General features: G+C 42.1%; 2 protein-coding genes across 4 annotated transcripts; one reads left to right on the top strand and one right to left on the bottom strand.

The window, feature by feature from the left end:
• The first annotated feature begins 781 nt into the window (after positions 1-781).
• On the top strand, positions 782-3791 carry fam98b (family with sequence similarity 98 member B). Its single transcript, XM_084012739.1, has 8 exons — positions 782-969; positions 1093-1241; positions 1324-1452; positions 1542-1717; positions 1981-2061; positions 2154-2270; positions 2359-2526; positions 2623-3791. Exons 1-8 carry the CDS (start codon positions 932-934, stop codon positions 2836-2838), a joined length of 1074 nt encoding a protein of 357 aa, XP_083868865.1. The 5' UTR covers positions 782-931; the 3' UTR covers positions 2839-3791.
• Positions 3792-3932: 141 nt separating this feature from the next.
• ptpn21 (protein tyrosine phosphatase non-receptor type 21) lies at positions 3933-19182 on the bottom strand. Of its 3 annotated transcripts, XR_014597356.1 has the most exons (21): positions 18966-19182; positions 17813-18111; positions 16337-16506; positions 15849-15946; positions 14539-14606; positions 14372-14442; positions 14148-14235; positions 13918-14006; positions 13337-13424; positions 12919-12998; positions 12694-12801; positions 11955-12015; positions 11705-11786; positions 9982-11510; positions 8618-8758; positions 7421-7639; positions 6877-7005; positions 6530-6764; positions 6128-6288; positions 5232-5974; positions 3933-5174 (listed from the first exon to the last, which is right to left on the bottom strand). XR_014597356.1 is itself a non-coding variant. In XM_084012698.1 (20 exons), the coding sequence occupies exons 2-20, from the start codon at positions 17990-17992 to the stop codon at positions 5846-5848; spliced, it is 3726 nt and encodes a 1241-aa protein (XP_083868824.1). In that variant the 5' UTR covers positions 17993-18111; positions 18966-19182; the 3' UTR covers positions 3933-5845. The 3 variants fall into 3 exon arrangements, 2 of the variants coding, with proteins under 2 accessions (XP_083868824.1, XP_083868825.1); XM_084012698.1 differs by having other exon boundaries at positions 3933-5974; XM_084012699.1 differs by lacking the exon at positions 12694-12801 and having other exon boundaries at positions 3933-5974; positions 18966-19181.
• Positions 19183-20122: the final 940 nt, after the last annotated feature.

Here is a 20122-nt window from a genome sequence, read left to right as displayed (position 1 = left end):
AAGTGACAATGATCAATAAAATTCAACAAAAAAACAGCTATTGATCATGAAAAGCTACGTCGAAGACTTCAAGGAGTTGGTAAGATGTTATATACTGGTGGTATGTCGAGGGAAAATGTGATTTAAATTGGCGTTACAACAGAGAAATAATGTATTCTAACCAAAGTCCATTATTACAACAACAATTCTCATCCTCATTTTTTAACCAGTGACGGTAATGTTATGTGGCATAAATTGCCTGTAATTGGCAAGAAATATGATAACTGAAGTATCCCTATTTTCTCTGACTTCATGCCTTGACTTCACAACATTAAACATGATGTCTTCCTTTTAATTGTACCACATCTACGACAAATGCACTTGTTACTTTGCAGCTGGATATTTGACGTTCAACATGAGATTGGATCATAACATATGGCTGTCTGGTGAATATCTCAAAAAATATCTCAGGAACCCTGCATTATTTAACTTGCCAACAAAATGAATTAAATACTTTTTCCTCAAGCCGCTTTACAAGCATTCTTCTCACATAAAAATACACATCATTTTCTATTATTGATATTTTGTATTTATTAATGCATGAATAATGCACCAGCCTTTCTTCACAGTGCTATTCAAGCGTGCTGTGGTGGGTGCTTTTTACTTTTATTGCTCAAATCTTGGTCAAAGTGTGATTTAAATTGCTGTTTTCTATTGTGGTTTATCCAACGTATTAACTTCATACTGGGGCGGAACCATTGCAGCGGAACCATAGAGCCAAAGGCGCAGGTTTCCCCCCGGCTCACGTACGTAACCGGAACCGCAAGGCAGAATGAATGGGTGGATTACATGTTGACATGGTTGTATCCGTAACTTCGTCATGTTTTCAGTAGACTTACACATGTAAGGAAGAAAAACACAAACATAAGGGGAACCGCTCGCGAGTAGAGTGATGGAGGGCGACATTTTGGACTCGTTAGAGCAGCTTGGGTAAGCTAATTTACTGTTAGCATAGCACGCTACTTGTTTCTCTATGCAGTCACCGTCATCGCTGCGCTAGCAAGTCGCCGTTTAACGTATGTTCATGTGTCCCCTCTCTGTCGCCGTCCGTAGCTATGACGGTCCTCTGCTGGAGGAGAAGGCGCTGCTCGGAGCCGCGGAGGGAGGCCTGTCCTCTCCCGAGTTTGTTGACCTGTGCGTGTGGCTGGCATCCAGGTTAACGCCGCTGTGTGACCTCGAGGAGAGCATCACTTCCGGTCCAGGTGAGCCTCTCTCACACGTCATTCTGGTGCTCAACGATGTCCGTTTTTTGTTAAACACGCCTCCTCTCTTTGCTTTCCCCAGACGACATGGACAGCCTCCAGCTGGAGATGAGTGGCCTGCTCAAAGAGCTGCACTGTCCCCACGAAGAGGTCGTTTCAGGGATTCTCAAGGGGAGCGTGCGAAATACAAGAGATCATCTCAAGTTTGTCTGTATGTAATCAAAGCGTGCGTCTCATTCCAACCGCTGTGCTGCAGCCTCTCTGTGTGATCACTGAGTAACTTCTGTGCTTCATGTGAAGTGTTTCTCAGCTCAGAGCTCCAGGCAGCGCAGATCGTGAGGAGCAGAGGAGTTGCTCACAGACGACGAGAAGAGAGTCCGGTGTGTCGGGACATCCTGGCAATCTGCGAAACGCTGAACCTTCCAGAGCCCAGAGGACAAGACGCAGCAGGAGTTTTGTCTCAAGTCCAGGAGAAGGTGGGGTGATTAAATGGCATATAAGTGCATTCATATCAGGGCCACCCTTTGCCAGGGTATTGATAAAAGAAGGTGTGCTTTTGTGTTGTGCCTGCTTTCAACACACTGGTTTGAACATTATAGTGTGGCAAAAAAAAGCCCCCTTGCATCGACTTCCTGTTTCATATCAACTATGGGGACCTTCCACAGAGATGACCGCTTCATTGTTTTTCCTTCCTTTGTGTCGTGCTGATAATTAAATGTATCATGTGTGTGATTTGTAGGTCGATGAAGTACTGAAAGATCTTCCAAATTGCTCCGTTGGAAACCCGGTGCTGAAGAATTCTCTAAGCAGTGAACAATGGGTGGGTTGATGATTATCTGAAACAAACCATGTCATAGGAAGTGTGTTTTGATTTCACTCATTTTGGTCTTTTTCTTCGTCCAATCTCTGCAGGAGAAGCTGCACAACATAAACACTGCTCTGTCTTCGGAGTATGAGTGTCGGCGCAGGATGCTGATAAAACGGCTGGATGTCACCGTTCAGTCATTTGGATGGTCAGACAGAGCCAAGGCACGCTTATATAATAACCCCCCCACCCTCCTCTCTTTCTCCACCACAGGGGGGTAGAAGCTGATTTGATCTTTTGCTTTCCCGTCAGGTAAGGGTGGACAGCATGGCGAAGGCCTACCAGCCCAGGAGACACTCTCTGAGGCCACAGTCCACAGTGGACATGGCTGAGCTGCTGGCGGCCAGAGAAGACATCTGCAACGTGGTGAAGACCAGCAGCGGCTCCAGCAGGGAGAAGACGACGTGTGCTGTGAACAAGGTACAGAGGAACTCTTTCTACCTTTCTTTCTTCATCGCTTAAGTGGGATGTTTTCTTTTGACGCAGCATCTCACGTTTACTCTCTCTTATCCACAGATACTGATGGGGAGAGTCCCGGACAGAGGAGGACGTCCCTCCGAGTTATCAGCGCCACCTCCTGAGATGCCACAATGGCGAGAAAGACAGGACGGAGGAAGAGGTGGTGGTTGGGGAGGAGGTGGTGGAAGAGGAGGAGGAGGTTGGAGTGGAGGTGGATGGAACCAAGGAGGACATGGTGGACATGGAGGAAAGAGAGGACGGTACCGGTATTAATATTTCTACTGATATTCTCTTGTGTTATTTTTTAAAGTGAGCCGAGTGTCGTGTTTGTTTTCTACGGAGGGAGAAAACCCTTTTTTTATCTGATGACAGAGGAAAATCTTTATTTAGATGATTTATAATATTTTTCATAGTAATTATTGTTTCATTTTGCATGTTTGAAACTCCAGCAGTGTTTTTAATTGAAAAAAACAAACAGTTTTGCCAAAACACTTCAACTTGTTTTGTACAAAAAACAAATGATCTAGTATTGGACTAATACTGTAACTGTGTCGCAAATCCATACTACATACTGATTCTCAGGAAGTTTGTATTTATTATGTTCACTGTAAAAGTGTCTTACTTAAGCATCTTTAAAACGGTCAAAATGGGCACTAAAAACCCCTTGATTGGAATGCATTGTTGAAAGACCCTATTCTCCCACAATGCAATGCACAATATAAATGGAGCTCCCTACAACTGGAAAACATTAAAACTAAAAATACAAAGTGGGGAGAAAAAAAAATTACGTTTTTTGGGCAAACAAGTTAAATGGTAAATCAGTTTTAAAAAAAAACGGAGGCTATACAGTTGACTATGTACTGCAGTTAATTAGTTTGTAGTATGGAATTGAGAGTCGATGTGGACAAAAACACTACATATTCTTTTATTTTGTTACCTTAAACATTGCCTGTTAAGAGTATTAACTGTAGTAACTGAGGTGTTTGATTGGTGTTGAAGATGATGTAAGAAATGAAAAGCAACTGTATTTCCCTGACTTACAAGGTGTCAGTGTGCAACCTTGTAGACTGAAAGCACTGCTACCTGTTAAACAAGCTGAGGACACTTCACCTGAGTTCTGTAATAAGAGACTCACTTTATAAATGTTTTAATTTACATTTCAGACTCTCACCTCATTTCCATAAAGATTCTGTACCAACGTTTTTCACCGTTTTCACGTTCTGAATAAAGATCTTTTCCAGCAGCGTGAACTCCATCTTATGTTCATTTAACAGGTGCTGAAATAATGCAACCAGACATGGAGACGCACTAACTCATTTCTACCACTAGGTGGTGTGATATTCATGTAAAATCACGGACAAGTGGGGTGATCTTTGACAACACAATTTATTTCCAAATATTTCTTCTTGGCTGAAAAGATTTTCTACACTTCTTTTTTCCCCCAATGGCATCATTTTTTGTTCAATAGATACAGTTTATACATGTTTTGTACAATAACAAATATTCATAAGAGCAGAATTTTACATTGTGTACATTATGAACAATAATCCTGTACATGGACAAAACGCTTACACCTTGGCCACACAAATCACTCTCTTCAGTCTCCACGCTAAGACTCAATCAGTATATTAAAACCAAAAACACAAAACCTGAAGCAAATTCATACGGCGAGGGTCTTAAAAAAGATCCAGTCAAAACATATTCTTCTCCAGTTAAGTTAAATCACTGCCAAACGCATGAGACATCAATAACAAAAACATCAAGGTAAGACGACGAGGGATTAACAATCACTTCACTTTGGCCACATTATAAATTAAGTTGGCGCCTTGAATTGATAATATAGGCAAAAATATTTCAAATTAACATGGTTTAAAAATATACTTGTCTTCATGTAAACTTTGCCATGCCTGCGAGCCTTGTTTCGGTACTGGTGACCTTCATAGTTGGGCTTTGCATGCTCCCTATAGCTGCAGCAGTAAGTGTTTATCAACAGTCAGTGGGCCATTTGTAACAGCAGGAAGTGTTGAATACTGGAACTAGAGAGAGTCCCTCAAACCACAGCCAACACAGCACGGTAGTTACGTCTCAATCCTGTCAAACGGCCTCACTTCTCGGTTTCTATGTACTAAACAACGACAGCCAAGGTAAATAACGATCATCACGGCTCACAAGCCCTGTGCTTCATGCAGGGATGTTCCTCGCATGTATCGACTGGCATTAATAAACACATCACTGCAATCAAACGAGCATTAAAAGACACGGGATGACGATGTCTACATTTCCTTCATATGATGCACAAACAGCCCTTTTAACTTTTACAAGGTAGATATTTAGGCACTTTGTCTTGACAACCATTATCACTGAGTATTTTGATATTGTTGAAGCTCATGATAAAATAGAGTTCTCAGTATAAAACATCTAGTTTTACTCTCGACTCAAAGAAACCTGCTTTTCTTTGCTCACCAACTACTTATTTCTGGAACCTGTGCGACGCGTTTCTACTTCGTATCAATCCAGTGTTTAAAAAGCCCAATCCATCATCTCCCAGCCTTCTTTGTGCACAGAGAATATATATATTTGTTTTTAGCAGGTGCTTTGTTGGAGATCATCTTCAGTGGGTTCATGAACATGTAAACTGCTCACACCAAGCAGCGCAGCTGAATCACGGGGTAAACTGTATACATTAGCGTCATTCCGTTGAATGTATATCTATATTCTTATTAAGTTCAATGCCGGGGCAAACCCCTGACTGCACCACCACAGCCCACATGATAAAGTCAAAACCTGAACCCTGGGCTCCAGAATGAGATTTTCAGACCTTTATCCACTCCCTTCATTATTACAGAAACATCCTTCATTATCAGAACCAATAGTTTCCAAACAGCAATCCAAAACACATCCTAAAAAGTGACCTTGAAAACAACAGTTTTTTTGATACATACCTATAATAAAGATTTGTTTAAAATGCAGCTTAACATTGGTTCGTTACAGCAAAGTACTGTGAAAGTGCTGGGTTTTTGTTAAGCAATAATATAAAAATTATAGATATATATAATACTGTTTAGAGGCAGGTCATAAGTCTTTATGCTCCTTCATGTGGTGTCGCTCCTTCTGTGTATATCCACACATTATTCCTTCAGGCTTGCCTGATTTAATACTTGACCAAACACGACCACGCGGTGAACACATTCACACAGCTGCATACGACTCCATTCTACCATCAGCTGTGGTGACGGTGCACGCTGGGGGGAACCAAGCTGGGCCGGACAGACACGTGTGCTCATATGAGCCTGGAGTTGCGGAGGTAGTGGATGATGACCTTGTAGATGAAGGTGTACTGAGACAAGGTCTGAACCAGTATCATTCTCTGACTACGCAGCTTCAACAGGAATTTTGGGACATCCAGCGTCTGAAACGAGACGAGACTTTTATTACGAGAGAGGCAGCAGTGTTTCATCTAAAAACAGAGAGGGCAAAGCGACCGAGAAAATATACACCAGATGAGGTCATGACTCGGAAAAAAGCTGCAGTACACAGGTTTTATTTTAGGCGAGGAAGTTACCTCATTGTGCTCCAGACAGGCTATCATGATCTCAGACAGGATGACCACACCGGTTCGTCCTACTCCAGCGCTGCAGTGGACCAGCACAGGTAGATTTGTGTTCTTTGGGTCACTGATGCTGTTTGTATGTCTCCTCACAGACTGGATCTCCTCCAGGTAGGCTGGAAAAAGACAAGAAACCTCTATTAATACAGCAGTTTTCAGATGGAGCTTTGGAACACTTAAATTTGTTCTTTGCAAGACTTCTATGAGATCATTTCCCTTGAACCGATCTAGCATCATGGCACCATGTGGAATTAATGTTGCTATCAAAGCAAAACATTTTCAAATCTTCCAGCTTGATATCTGATCATAAAAGCATGGTGACCACACAAGGATAAAGTGATAGGAGATCCCACTCACTGAGGAAGCCTTTTAAGTCCTCAGGACACCCGTGGTCAGGCCAGTCCGTGTACTGCAGGTGCCAGACGGTCCTCTCTTGACCCGTCAGGATGTGTTTGATCTTTAGGCCGGTGGTGGCGTAGCAGCCGGACTCCGTGCGGAACCGCGTTGTGATCTTGAAGCGACCGTACGTCACGGTGTTGTGTCGTGAGCCAAGTCTGGGCCAATACCGGAAGCTCTTTTCTCGGCCGCTCTCCTGAAGGAAGGCGGAATGAGGAAGGAATGTCATAAGAGTGATTAGCCCAGGTAATGATGGGACTTTTTTTTTTTTTTTTAAATGTGGAGCTGTAAATATAAAATCAACACACCTCTTCAGCAGTGACCATGGCGATGATGGAGACGCCCTGTTCCCACACCATCTGCCAGAAGTCCAGACACGTGTTTGACAGTGGACCCTGAGCAGCAATGTAGCTCCACTCCTGTCCACCTACTGTTACCTAATGAGACGGGAGACAAGGAGATTGTTTTTCAATTTCTACCTAATTAATTGAGTCTCTCACAGGTAGGTCATGATGGTATTTTTTTCTGCATGTCAATATATATAGATTTTCTGAAGAGCTCATATGAACAGCTGTTCCATCCAAACAAACTAAACCAGATTTGATCTCCAATCAAGAAATCAGTTGAGAATCGGATTTCTCAGAATCCCTGTTGACTCAGTCTATATGTATGTATGTATGTATGTATGTATGTCTACAGTATGTAGTCCTGACTTGAGTCACCATGAGTACCACCATTGACATCTAAATAATTCTTCAGGGTGTGCAGGTTCTTATCTTGATTAGAAAACAAAATTATGTTCCAGAGATTTGCCAAGAGACAATAATTCTGATACATCTCTGCACAACGTACTCTGACATGCGACGCGTTGATGTATCCCGTGTTGTTCTCTTTAGTGGGAACCAGCTCCACTCGGGTGTCATCGTAAGGCAGGACGTCCTGGAAGCGGTTTTTGTCCCCGCTCTCTGGCATCGTGGCGATGGTGCATTCCCCTGCTGGACGACGCTTTGGGATACTCTCGTACTCTTTCAACAACTCTCCCCTCTCCATATGCTGCTCCAGCACTTTACACTAACACACACACACAAACAAGGAAACAGTAAATACATTTCATTTTATAATAACGTACATGATGTGGTGAGATGTACAGTAGCACTCCCTGATATTTCTATTATTAAAAAACATGGAAATTATGTTAAAATCCTTGTGAAAAGTGGACCATAAAATACATTCGAAGCATCGACGCACTTAAAACAATCATTATTATGAAGGAAACCTAATGCAAAATCGGCAGCTTAGTTCTGCTTTCATGTTCTACATCTGTAGTTTCTCTTTCAATTACTGTAGAAATATTCAGAGTTGTGCTTGCCATGAGAGGACATCATATTAGTGGTTGTTTAGCAGGATATAGGAGATTACTGGCTCCTTTAAAATCTTACAAATTTATAAAAACATGTAGAATCAGTCTTGCTTAGTTATTTTGTCAAAACTGTCAAAATAACTGTCAAAACACCAAAGTGAGATGCTTAACTATCGTTTTGAAATGGCATTTTGTGCAGGATGGATAGACTGATGACATGGAGTTATATAATAAATAAAGTAGCATGTAAGCTACTGCTATGTGTAGATGCAACACATTTTGTGTGTGTTTGAGACAATCTGCCATATGCTCACAGATCATTTCTTCAACAGTGACAATGTGATTAGCGGAATAGCTCATTCTTTTCTTTTTGTATCTGTAATCTACCTTCAAACCAACAAACACTGCTCAACAAGGCTGACCAGTTCAGCTGTATGTTAATATCTGTAACAAGCACACTGACTTTGTCCTCCACGTAAAACACATACAACAGCCTCACCTGGAAGGAGGTCAATAATAACCCAACCAACAGTTCCTGGTAGCTAGCTTTGTTTTGCCATAGACAAGTCATTACCAATACACAAGCAACATGTAACAAATCTTACATATCTCCCACGTTTCCAGTGCTTAAACTACACATTTACATTACAAGACTGTCAAGAAGCAAATTAAAGACTAAAGTGTCCTACCCTCTCGTCATTAGAGGCTCTTTCAGGCTCATCCTTGACCGTTTCGTGCATTGGCTGCCTGGAAACTGACAGGCCATTGAGATGAGCCACCTTCAGAGGGCCCATCTTCTTCACCTCTGATCTAGCCCCTTTCTTCATGCCCTGGTGTGACGACAGAGTGGAGACAGAGAAAGAGTGAGGATGGTTGTGTGCGTAAGCCTTGCATTGAGGGAGCAAGTATCCAAGAAGGGTGGAACAGCGCAGCCTCAGTGGGTGTCAACTGGCTGAATGTCACCTGTCCGGTTTTAAAAGGTAGTCCGTCTACATTCTTTCGCAAGTCAAAGTTGGCTCGTTTACGTCATTCAGAGCTAGCCACTGAGAGTACTTATTACTGTGTACATGCATACTCATGTGATCTTGACATGAGGTAATGACATGTTGTGTTTCTGAGAAAAAACAAGTCCCTACAATCCACTATTACACTACTACTTTCAACACTTGTCACTTTATATTGTTTGTTCTTTGATTGTTTCTTTTAAAAATGTACCAGAAAGGCGCCTTTAAATCAAATGTATTATTATTACTACTACTACTACTAGAAAATGATAATGGATACTTTATCGAAATGGCCCCTCTTCAGCTACCAGTCCACACTCTGTACTTGTCTGTGCAGGGACTCGAGTACCCTCTGTTTGCTAACTCAAGTCCTCAGCGATTGGGCTACTTAATGTCGTGTAAGGGTGTCAAAATTGGCCAAAAATGACACTTGAATATTAGTTCTCAAAACTATTCAAATTCTTATATTTTTGCGATACGATACCCATTCAGCTCATGATAAAAACCTAGATCAGGTGGCAGCTGGCTGGAGGGAGATCACCTGAACGTTTCTTACTCGCTGTTGGCTATATTGTATGTCATTTCCAGTAAATTTCACGATATAAAACATCTTTTTTTGTTTGATATCTGATATGTATGTGGTTTTGTTTAAAGATGTAATGCTGCTTTTTGTCCGCCCACAATTTAATATCAATTCTAACATCTTTATTTTAAACTTAAATTTAGAATATCTGTTGACAGTCCTGCTGCCATGACTGGACAAACACATGTTGCAGGTTTTTTGCCTTTTGGAGCTGGTTCTCTGAGGTATTATAGTGCAACTAAAGGGCAATATGAAACTGGAGTGTGTCTGTCAGCATAAATTACAGTCTACCTGCTCAACATGTTGAAAACATTAACTTGCTCCTAAATCCTCAATTTTACTTTCATGCATATAACAAGACAAATGTTGAGGAATCTTTAGAGGACAAATATGATATCTCTCAGAAGTAGCGTGGAGAAATATCTCCATTTCTCAGTTTTAAAATGTAATTGGGAACAGGACTCACCGGAGGGGGCAAACCTTCTACAGTTTTCTTCCCAGGGGGCACATCAGACACAGGCCTCTTTTTGAAGTCTTTTTTAGTCTTCTGCTTGATCTGGCCACTTAGGTCGCCCTCAGAGACCGATGGCATAATCCTGGGCTGCCGTAAATCTGACAGCAGGTACAGAGGCTCGCCCTCTTGGATCAGGGGGTGAACCTTGTAAGTCAAGGAGCTGGTTATGGAGGGGTCAAGAGAAGAGCCTATGGGATATGCGGGAGGCGGCTCTATGGGAGTCTGCTGATGAGGCGTCAGAGAAGAGAGAGATGTTAGGCTGTGGTGCTGTAGTGAAGTCTGCTCGGGAACAGCGGCAGCTACTGCATCCTGAGAAAGTGGAGTGTGACGTCCGCTATCGTCCTCAAACTCTTCCTCTTCACCACTACTGTGAACCAACATGGTCGCATCTGAAAGGGACTTTTTGTGTCCATACTGCACGTCCTCCTTAATGTCACCTCGGTCCTCTTTCTTTGTGCGTTCCAAAAACACGTTGAGCTGAGAGCCCTGAGAACGTCCTCCGTGCAGGGCCGGAGGGGGCGTGGCAATCTCAGCTGCTGAAGACGACACGGTGCGCTCTTTGACCCGCATCCCCTCAAGACTATGCGCTAATCCAGCAATCTCAATGGAGTTCCGCTTCTGAGCGTGGTATGGGTGTCTCTGTGGGGGTCCGCTGAAGAGAGGCTCTGACACCTCTTGCAAAGAGTGGGCAACAGGCAGGCTGTCCTCTTGGAAAGTCTGGACTGAGTGATGCACGCGCCTTGTGATGATCAGGTCGGGGTTGCTACTGCTGACGTACAGGTGACGCGACAGGTCTGGTGTGCTGTTCGCCGGCCGAGGGTGGGCGTATGGGTAGGGTGGAGGTGGTCTGTATACGTGTGTTCTCATGATGTTCGGGGCTGGATACTCCTGCGCCTGTTGTAACTGAACGTTAGTGAGCTCCGGGACACTAACTGCCCCCACTACAGGCCTCCTCTCTGTAGGGTAGGGGTATGGAGAAGGGCTGTGGAAACTGGAGCCCAGGTGGAAGGGGTAGTGATGGTGTTGGGCTGCTCCGCCATGCTCCCCTCTGATCTCTGGCTGGCTGTATACTAGAGGGTCTGGTCTGCTGTAGGCGTATGAGTTTCCAATGTTCAGGTTCCTCATGGAGTGACTCTGCCGGTGCTCTTGAGACAATAGCATACCGCCTCCTGCTCCCCGGGTCTTCTGACGCATCACTGTCTCATAATCAGGAGTGGCGCGGTAGGAAGGTGGGATTAGAGCGCTGTGGCGATGTGAAGGGACGTAGTCCGGCCTGGTGATATCGCTAGTGATAGAGGGGTTGGAGGACATGGGTGAGGGCTGGTGGTAGTGCTGGGGATTGGTTAGAGAGCTGGTACTGTGGGCACTGTACACACTGCCGTTACGTAAACGCCCTCCGCTGCTGTATTCCTGAGGAGAGCAGTCCAGGCTGGTCTGGGAGTGGTAATAATACCCGTTCTGACTGTTCATGTACAAGTTGTCTGCGGGAGACAAATAGACAAGATATCCTCATATGGGAAAGTGATTTTTTTAATTATAAAACAATGCAACATTAACAATGAACAGAAGACTGCACACAATCCAAGTATAAAGCATCATGTAATAACATCAAATATTATCCCATACACTCACTTTCTGGTTCCTAGTAGCCATTCACTCTCTATATAATAGTTACCTTGTGATGATGTGTAAGGCTCTGTGAAATGACCATTGTAGTGCATTTGTGGTGGTGGCATCATATAGGCCTGGGGCTTTGGCTGTAAATAAACAAGAGAGGGATTCAGTTACTATATATGAATGTACAGTGACTCAGCCCTAGATTATGATTTGAATATACATAATGTGCTACAATACAAGCCAAAACAGTCCTCAGGGAATTGTGCAAGCACACAAAATGTAAAGTGTGTTTTGAGCGTGGACGTTACCAGAGATATTCTGGTTGAGGATCTCCGTCTGACTGGGTTGACAACTGTAGGCTGGGTTTGGCTGGTGGGAAGACAAATGCTGGTCAAAAAACACGACCTATACCTCAAGCTCTACTCCTACCTATGCTTCTCCCAATAACTTTCTTACTCTTTTTGGCATTTAACTTTTAAAAAATGCACACAGATCAAGATACAGATCTGGTAAAGCCAATGATGCTGCTTAAATCTTCTCCAGTACACAAGCAAGCATGGAGTAATGGATGAGATGCTGATTTCTTTCAATTTTGACTGACATAAATTTAACAAAACATGGCAAACTTTGTATTAACACATGAAGCCACAAAAAAATAAAAAATTATATATATATATATATATATATAAATAAATACAAATAAATATATAGAACATTTTGATCTGGAAATACCTGATTCAATTAAATATTGTAACAGATACTGATAAACAAATTGTAATTGTAAAAGTTTTAAAAAGCCTTAAACTGAATAAAAATAAATTCAAACAGTTCTGTTCATCTTTACTGTATTAAATATTGCTGAGAACAAAGAACTCTTTGGGGTTTTCAATGCTTTAATTTCATTGATTATGATCCCCATGGCCCACTTAATATATACAGTAGAGAGTCTGTTTGCTGTAGTAAGGTTGTCAAGGCAATCAGGAAGGGATGGGCGTTGGCACCTGCTTGATAGCCATACTGTAGGCGGTGGCCGATAGTATTGCTCACCCCTTATTAGAAGGCAGAGAGGGACGAGAGAGCATTGGAAAGCGAGGAAAGTATAGAGTGAGAAGGGACTTCTGGGAGCCCTCAGAAGGCAGGGGGTCACACTCCTCTCTGAAGAGAGGAGGATAGAAATGAGGCTACACCAAAGAGGAGACACGTGTACGAGACGACAAGGAACAAAGAGACAGGAACTGGGCTAGACATGTTAAATAAAAACCACACACTTACAGGCTACTCTTGTTAATCTTATAAAACTTGAGTCTGGCCAGACACATCCGGCACACATATTTGGAGGTTTCCATGTCCTCCTACACAAGAAAAAAAAGAAAAAGGGAGAAGGAAAGCATGAGATGGTGAGGCAATTTGTACAGGGGTGGCGTTTGCTTGCTTATCTTAGCTAAAGCAATTCCTGTGTATGCCCTAATACTTCTACATTGACTTTCAGCTAATGGCATGTGACTTCATGATCCACACATTGCCAAACAACTCCTGTTACAGCCACACCCGAACACAAACATAGATGCATTGTTCCGACTAGCTGATGGTAAGCTCCATGACGACTGCAATTTCTAATTCAATCCAATAAGAGAGTGAAATGTCCCAGGGGACGGTTAGAGAAGTGAAGGTGCAATGGCAGCAGACTTACGGTCTGGAACTGGACACTCTCCTCTCTGTTGGCTAGCTCCAGGACAAAGAAAGACCTGTTGTGACTCATGTTGTTAATTTCATTCCACCTACACAGCCAATTAAAGCACAGGGGCAGAGAGATAGAGGGGGGGAGAAAAAAAACAAAAACACATGTCATTGTGGGCACAAAACCCTGCAGTATTTTTATAGACACTATGACACTGCTTTAACAATGCATAATAAAAAAAAACCATGCATGTGTTGGAGTCAATCAAAAAGGTATCTCAAACATCAAAACGATCAAGAATGTCCATGTACACACTCGACTTTGAGATAATGCCCCCACAATCCTTATCAGTTAATATCAGTGTAAGTGACTCATTTCCTCTTGGGCCACTTTACAGAATGTATTAAGGAACATTACAGGAGACAGCCTCCTAAGAATCATTTTGAGCCGTGCCACAAAAATCTATAGAATTGTCTGATTCAGTGCAATTACTGCTCAGTAGACAAAGCTTTAATTCTTCATATTTAGACGTTTATTTCAGGACTTTAAGCCACTAAAACAGACAAACAGTCTCCAATTTTTTCTAGACGTACCGAAACAAAAGAAGTGCCCGGCCATTTTTATGCTTGACAAAGATGCCATCGAGGCAGGATCCCATGGAAACATCTGTGCCTGTACTGTCCTGTTTAGATGAAAGGAGAGGAGGTGAAAACAAATCCAGACAGACATATGCAGATAACAGGTTCAGATTATAGTAAGCCAACATCTGGCTTCTTCCACGTTTTGCTTGTTGGGGATCTCAGGCTGGACCTCATTAACCTACCTTGGCCTGATAGCTTTCCTGACCATAACCTTCCATTTTCTCCACCTCCTGCATGTACAACATCTCTGCCTCTGGGGCTGATAGGCCCCTGAAAAAGACAAAAATGGCAACAAAAACAATAAGAAACAACAGTCAAAACCCACTGAACCTACATAAAAACAAGACGGGAACACTAACAGCAATGCAATGACTTATGATAAAGTCATTCAACAGATCTGGCTCACCTGAAGGACTGATAATGAAGAGCCACTTTCTGGGTGGCCTCTTCCAGCACTCGCTCATCCTGGATCCAGTCCTACAAAAACAGAGTCGGGATTGACAGAATGCCAGTATTAAAACAAATGAGCATTTATCATTTCACATGTTGGCCATGCAAAAATAAAATGCTTACAATAGGGAACAGTGCAAACTTCTGGAGGAACTCCTGGGAATCATATCGATTGAAGTCTCCAAAATCAGCTGTGGGGGAGAAAAAAAATAAAATACAGACTGCATGAGTTAATACAGCATGGCATACTCTGCATGACAATGCTCTCTGAATAAACTCTTACATTACATGTCCATTTCTGCTTTTAGAACAGGGGGGGGGGACTGCTGAATGGTGTAATGCCTTTTGGAAAACTGCAATGCATAATGACAAGATGAACTAATTTTGGGAGAGGTGGGGCCCGTTTGTTAAGAGAGGGAATTGCTTCAACATCTGACAACGTAGAAGAGATCCAAAAAGGTTACCAGCTTCAGGCTGCCTGCTGGCAACATTCACAACTATGTTGGGTATCCCAGGCATCAGCACAGCTCAAAAGCTACAACTGGCCTTCAGTCCAAAATATCCCAGCCAGGGAGAGAAAATAGGAACTACACAACACCACATTTACAGCATTGATGCAAAGTTTGCATGACTTGACAGCAGTGACTTAATCTTTGGTGAATTTGCCAGATGTTTCTCCGGGTTGCACAGATTACACATAACAAATGAACATATTGCATGCTGGTCAGTTATTTGAACACGACTGCAGCAGTAAGTGATCTCAGCAGCTCAGCTATGCTAACACCCACGCCAGTAAGTTGCAGTGCCTGATATAACTTTGCCAGCAGTGTTTGAGATTCTTCTAGCTGGGCAAAAGTTGGAGGACACGTCAGGGCTAGAGCTCATGCAAGGAGAGTTCACATTTACACAAAAACTCCCCGGACCAATTTAGTCAGCTGGCCATGAAATCCTAAGAAAATGTACGTATAAACCCTTGGATAGGTGAGTGAAGAGAGGTACTAGGAGCAGAAGACACTTGCTTGTGAGACAAATTTATGAAATTCCAAACCTAAGTCCCATTTTTCTAGCTGTGCTTTGAAAGAAACCAAGTTCTGGATGCATTTTTTTCACCTCCTGAACTGATAGGGATTAAAAGTTAACCGTTTGAGAATCAAGAGGCTTATTGGAGTTTATTTAACTATACCTTGCAAACCTGCAGTTTAGAAAGACAACACCACTGTCCAGTAATCATGGAAAATTATTCTAATGTTTCCAGTACAATTTCGTAAGTGTAGGGTTTCCCCAGCTGATAACATAATTTATAGGCAATTGCTGTGTAACTGCATCAGTAATTACTCTGGCTGAGACTTAAAGCTGTCACTGCAGAACTTTGTATGCCAAGAAACATCAAGCTTGTCAAAAAGAAGTTGCACAGTAATATTTAGTCATATTACCTTGCACTGCCAGGCTAGCTAAACGAATAGCTTGTTCAATTGAGCATGAGATCCTGCCCTCCAGGACATCCTTCTTCAGTTGTAGGTAATACTGATATCTGTAGGGAAAAAGAGGGCGACTTAGAATAGACAAGCAGCCAACAACCAAATATGACAACATTGGCTGAAAAGTTGTCACACGGCGATAATGATAAATATATGACACCTCTCTGCTTTAATTTACATTTTAAAAGAGATGGAAGCAGAGAGGTAAGAAGACATCACTGTAAGGTGGAAACTGGTTCTAGGGGTACAATTGTGCACCTGCTGCTTCAACGTCTTGCCTTGTAGGCCCCCTTAACCTGGCCAAAGCTTATTAACAAAAAAGAAAATACTTGGTAGCACTAAACTTTGATTGGCACTCACTTCATCACTAACGGGAAAGAGTCATGAAGTGAATAACTTTAGGGGCTTAGACAAGACACCTCGTGCCACTGATGGAACATCACCTTGTGATCTCCTGTTGCAGTTGGGTGACACTGGGTATGTAAAACACGACTCCAAAGTAAACGGTGGGCTCCAGCCCATACTTGTCCAGCTGCTTTTTCAGCGGCTTCTCCAAGTCTATCCATCTCTGCTGGTTCTGCTTGTTGAAGTACCACAGGCTGAAGTACGTTATCTAACAAGAGACGAAAGCAAGCACAAACATTACAGGAAATTCTAAGACAATTTATATATCTTGCACAACAATTAGGTGTTACTATGTGTAGTAAACTAGAAGGAATGCACATTTACCAAAATATATAATACGTATTAAACCTATTAATGAATATTATGTAACTGCTTATGATTAATATCACACACATCCTATTTTGTCACTTAATGCACAAATCTGCAGGACTTCTTCTAATCATCTATATAACAGATTTATAGGCTGTTGGCTCTCCCTATTCAGTCCCCGGCCTTGCTTCTTCTTTTTTTTACCAAAGACAATTTAGCTGGAATGCGACTTGTTTTATTTGCAGCCACTCTCAAACCACAACTAGAAAATGACTTGCCAACATAACTGCTTTTTCAGTCAGACGGCATCGGTTAGCAACTCTGAATAAACATCACTCAAGTGTTTTTATTTTAAAACAATGTGAAATAATAATAACCTGAAACACTGAACATAACAAATTAGACACAAGTTATGGTATCTAATTTCTTTGAAGGTAAATTGCCTACAGCACAACCTAAACAAAATGATGGTCCTCATTACATTTTACCAACATCAGACTGAAGCTGAGTTATTGACTATTAGCAGTGGTTGAAAACAAATATCAGTACTAAAAAAACGAATTCCTAAATCAATTATTGGTGATAGAACCTGCATAGCCTTTTTACCTAAAACTAACAACCCATGTGACTGCCAGTCAGACCAGTAATAATACAAATTAAAAAAAAAAAACAGGCACCATCATATAGTGCAAATTCAGACTATGTCAGATTGCCTGTACACTCAGCACTCTTTACTGTTGATTTGAGGCGCCACCGGAAATGGCACAATCTCTTTTAGCTCATGAGCAACAGGTGTTTTATTCCTCTGTGTGACCACAGTGACCAAATGCAGACGTGAATCTTGGTACATTACTCTATCCTGACTCAGAACTACCTTTCTTGACCACATTATCCATGACTCTGTGGAAGCTGGCACCTCAGTTTGAATGAAAATGTCAAAACGTGTGTAATAATCTGTGCGACGAGTTGGTTACGCGCATGTTATTACTTATATGAAGTAAAAAAATTCCTAGATTGCGTCATAAATGGGACAGAGATTAGATTGTACGTCAAACTGGTTATTTTGGTTGCTTGTTGTCTTGCTTGCCAGTTCCTCGTGAGAATGTTACCGAAAGACAAACGTGTCCTCGTTTATAAAAGAGTTAAAAAAAAAAATCTATAAGAGAACAATCAGCGCTTGTATCGCATGAAAAACACATACATACCTCTCTTAACTCGAGTCTCTGAGCAACTGCCTCCAAACATTCCTGCCCAGTGCTCTCCACTGAAAGTGTAAACTCAACAAACTCGCCATTGAGCAGCTGGATCCGAGTGACAAGACAGCTCTTGCTTGAAACAGTATACCTTCGTGTCCTTTTGAGTTTTAAGCCAAATGGCAAGGGCATGGTTCACACTTCCTCAAGAGGGAGGTCTTGACTTAGTCCAGAGAAATTATTCTCCTTGCTGACCCCTTGTAAACTGTGCCAATGCCACAAGGCATGAGGATCATCATCAACAGAGAGATCTGAAAAAGAATGTAGACAAGAAACATCTCAAAGCATCTCCAAAAACACTGCAAACCTGGAAAAAGAGATGCAAAACTGGGTAAATACTCATGACTAGAGAATATGTTATGGTAGCTTTATTAAACAATCAAGCCACCCTGAAACAGATGACAGACCAGACAAAACAAGACGTATAGTTAAGCAACGTTCACGTTAATCCTCTTTGAAGAGGTATTTTTAAATTAACGCTATCTGACTTTGTTATCTCGGATTTGCTGCCAAATCATTTCCATTTCTCTAAAAGTTAACATCAAAAAATGTAAAGCAAATCGATGGACTTAGCAGTCATTTCTAGGAGGCAAAGGGTTATCTGACCTGTATAATAACCTTTGTCTATAACAGGGTTAGCAATACATTTTCCAAGATTGTGTCTAACATAAGACGAATCCCCCTCCAGTGAATAGTCTGATCCAAAACACTGACAAGAGCGACCCGAGTAAATACGCAGCAGGCTAACGTTACTACGGCCAAACAACACCGCATTACCCCTGCTGCTTTCCATCTCATACATGCATCCATTTTGATACACTTTACCTATGTTCTAACGTAACAAACGTAACGTTACGTAAATTCAAAGCCGTTTGTTCCAAGTGTTTGACACCTTCGTAACTAACTAGCTGCTTTTCATTGAGAGTTTTTAGTAAATCCTCAACTTTAACCGTTGACTACAGCTAGCATTAAATTAGCTTAAACACTAGCGTGCTAACTTATTTTCCAGCAAATAGACGACACCCATGGGAAGCTGACGTCGCCGGTAAATATTTTGGGCAAAAAAAAAAAACGAAAAAAAAAAAAAAAAAAGCGTTCACGTTACCGTAGCCCCCAGGTGCAATTTAGTAGTCCAACTAGGATTCGGTCCTGAGGGATTCCGCCATCAATGTCAATGGTTTACCATACATTTAGGATATTTATCGCAATTAGAGACAGCCCATTGGTCTAGTTTGTTTGTGGATCAAAACTAACGTAACACCCCCATGCCTCTTGGTCCAACAGTTCACTCAAGTTCCAAGCGTGTTTCGCTTCCTGGGATTGGAAGAGCAACAAGCGTCTACATCCGCGGCTCTATAGCTCGGATAACTGTGCTTCGGCATTTGACCAGTCACCGATTTAGATAAAGAATATATCAGATTTGTCAATAACTAAACGCAAAATGATACTGTTTATGGGCAGACTGTTCAAATCGTATTGTAGTTCCACCACCGTGGCGGAGGAATACATGGAGATTTTCAGAGCCATGACATCAGACAGCTGGAATGCCGACCGATGAAAATGCCAGAAATGGGACAGCTGCCTCGGAGTGCTGGTCGCTGACCTGTCTATTTACCTTTTTTTCTTCTTCTTTACATCGATTGACAGCTGTAAGCGCAAACAAAGAATGTTGTGCAACGATTAAAGTGTTCCCCTCGGTCTTATTGCTGTTTTTAATTGCTGTTATGTTTTAACCGATCCACTAATTTGGTTTTAAAATCGTGCCTGAGGCAAGATTAAATAATTGTATCTGCACATTATATAATGTTGAACTACACTAAAAAAAATCGGAATATTTTTAATTAAAGACACTAAATGGAATAACCTGCGAGCATATAGTTAATATTAAATGTCTTTTTAAACGCAGAGGTGGCTAGAAATAATGTTCTCTGAAGGATGGTGGACGTGCTGGTGTATCAGTTCCACAGCTAAGCCTTACAGCTTACAACATGAAATGCAGGATATGACACCTGCAGCATCTGGCCAGAGAGGGTGAGAGAGAGAGAGAAAAAAAAATACCCTGCACTGTATCTGTATTCTCGCGAGATCATGCGAAAATCGCGCGGGTAAGGTTTTCTCTGACACGTTAGAGAAGAAAAAAAGAAGTTGTGCTCATGCAGTCTACGGGTAACATTCACAACACAGATCCACACCATTCTGCCACTGAGTCATCTACATCTGCAAGTGATGACACTGCTGGACCCCAGGCAACACTCTGCAGCC

This window comes from Eutrigla gurnardus (genome assembly GCF_963514095.1).
Source record: "Eutrigla gurnardus genome assembly, chromosome: 7".
Taxonomy (NCBI): Eukaryota; Metazoa; Chordata; class Actinopteri; order Perciformes; family Triglidae; genus Eutrigla; species Eutrigla gurnardus.
The sequence above is the reverse complement of the archived record's forward strand: the minus strand, read 5'-3'. Positions and strand labels throughout refer to the sequence as shown.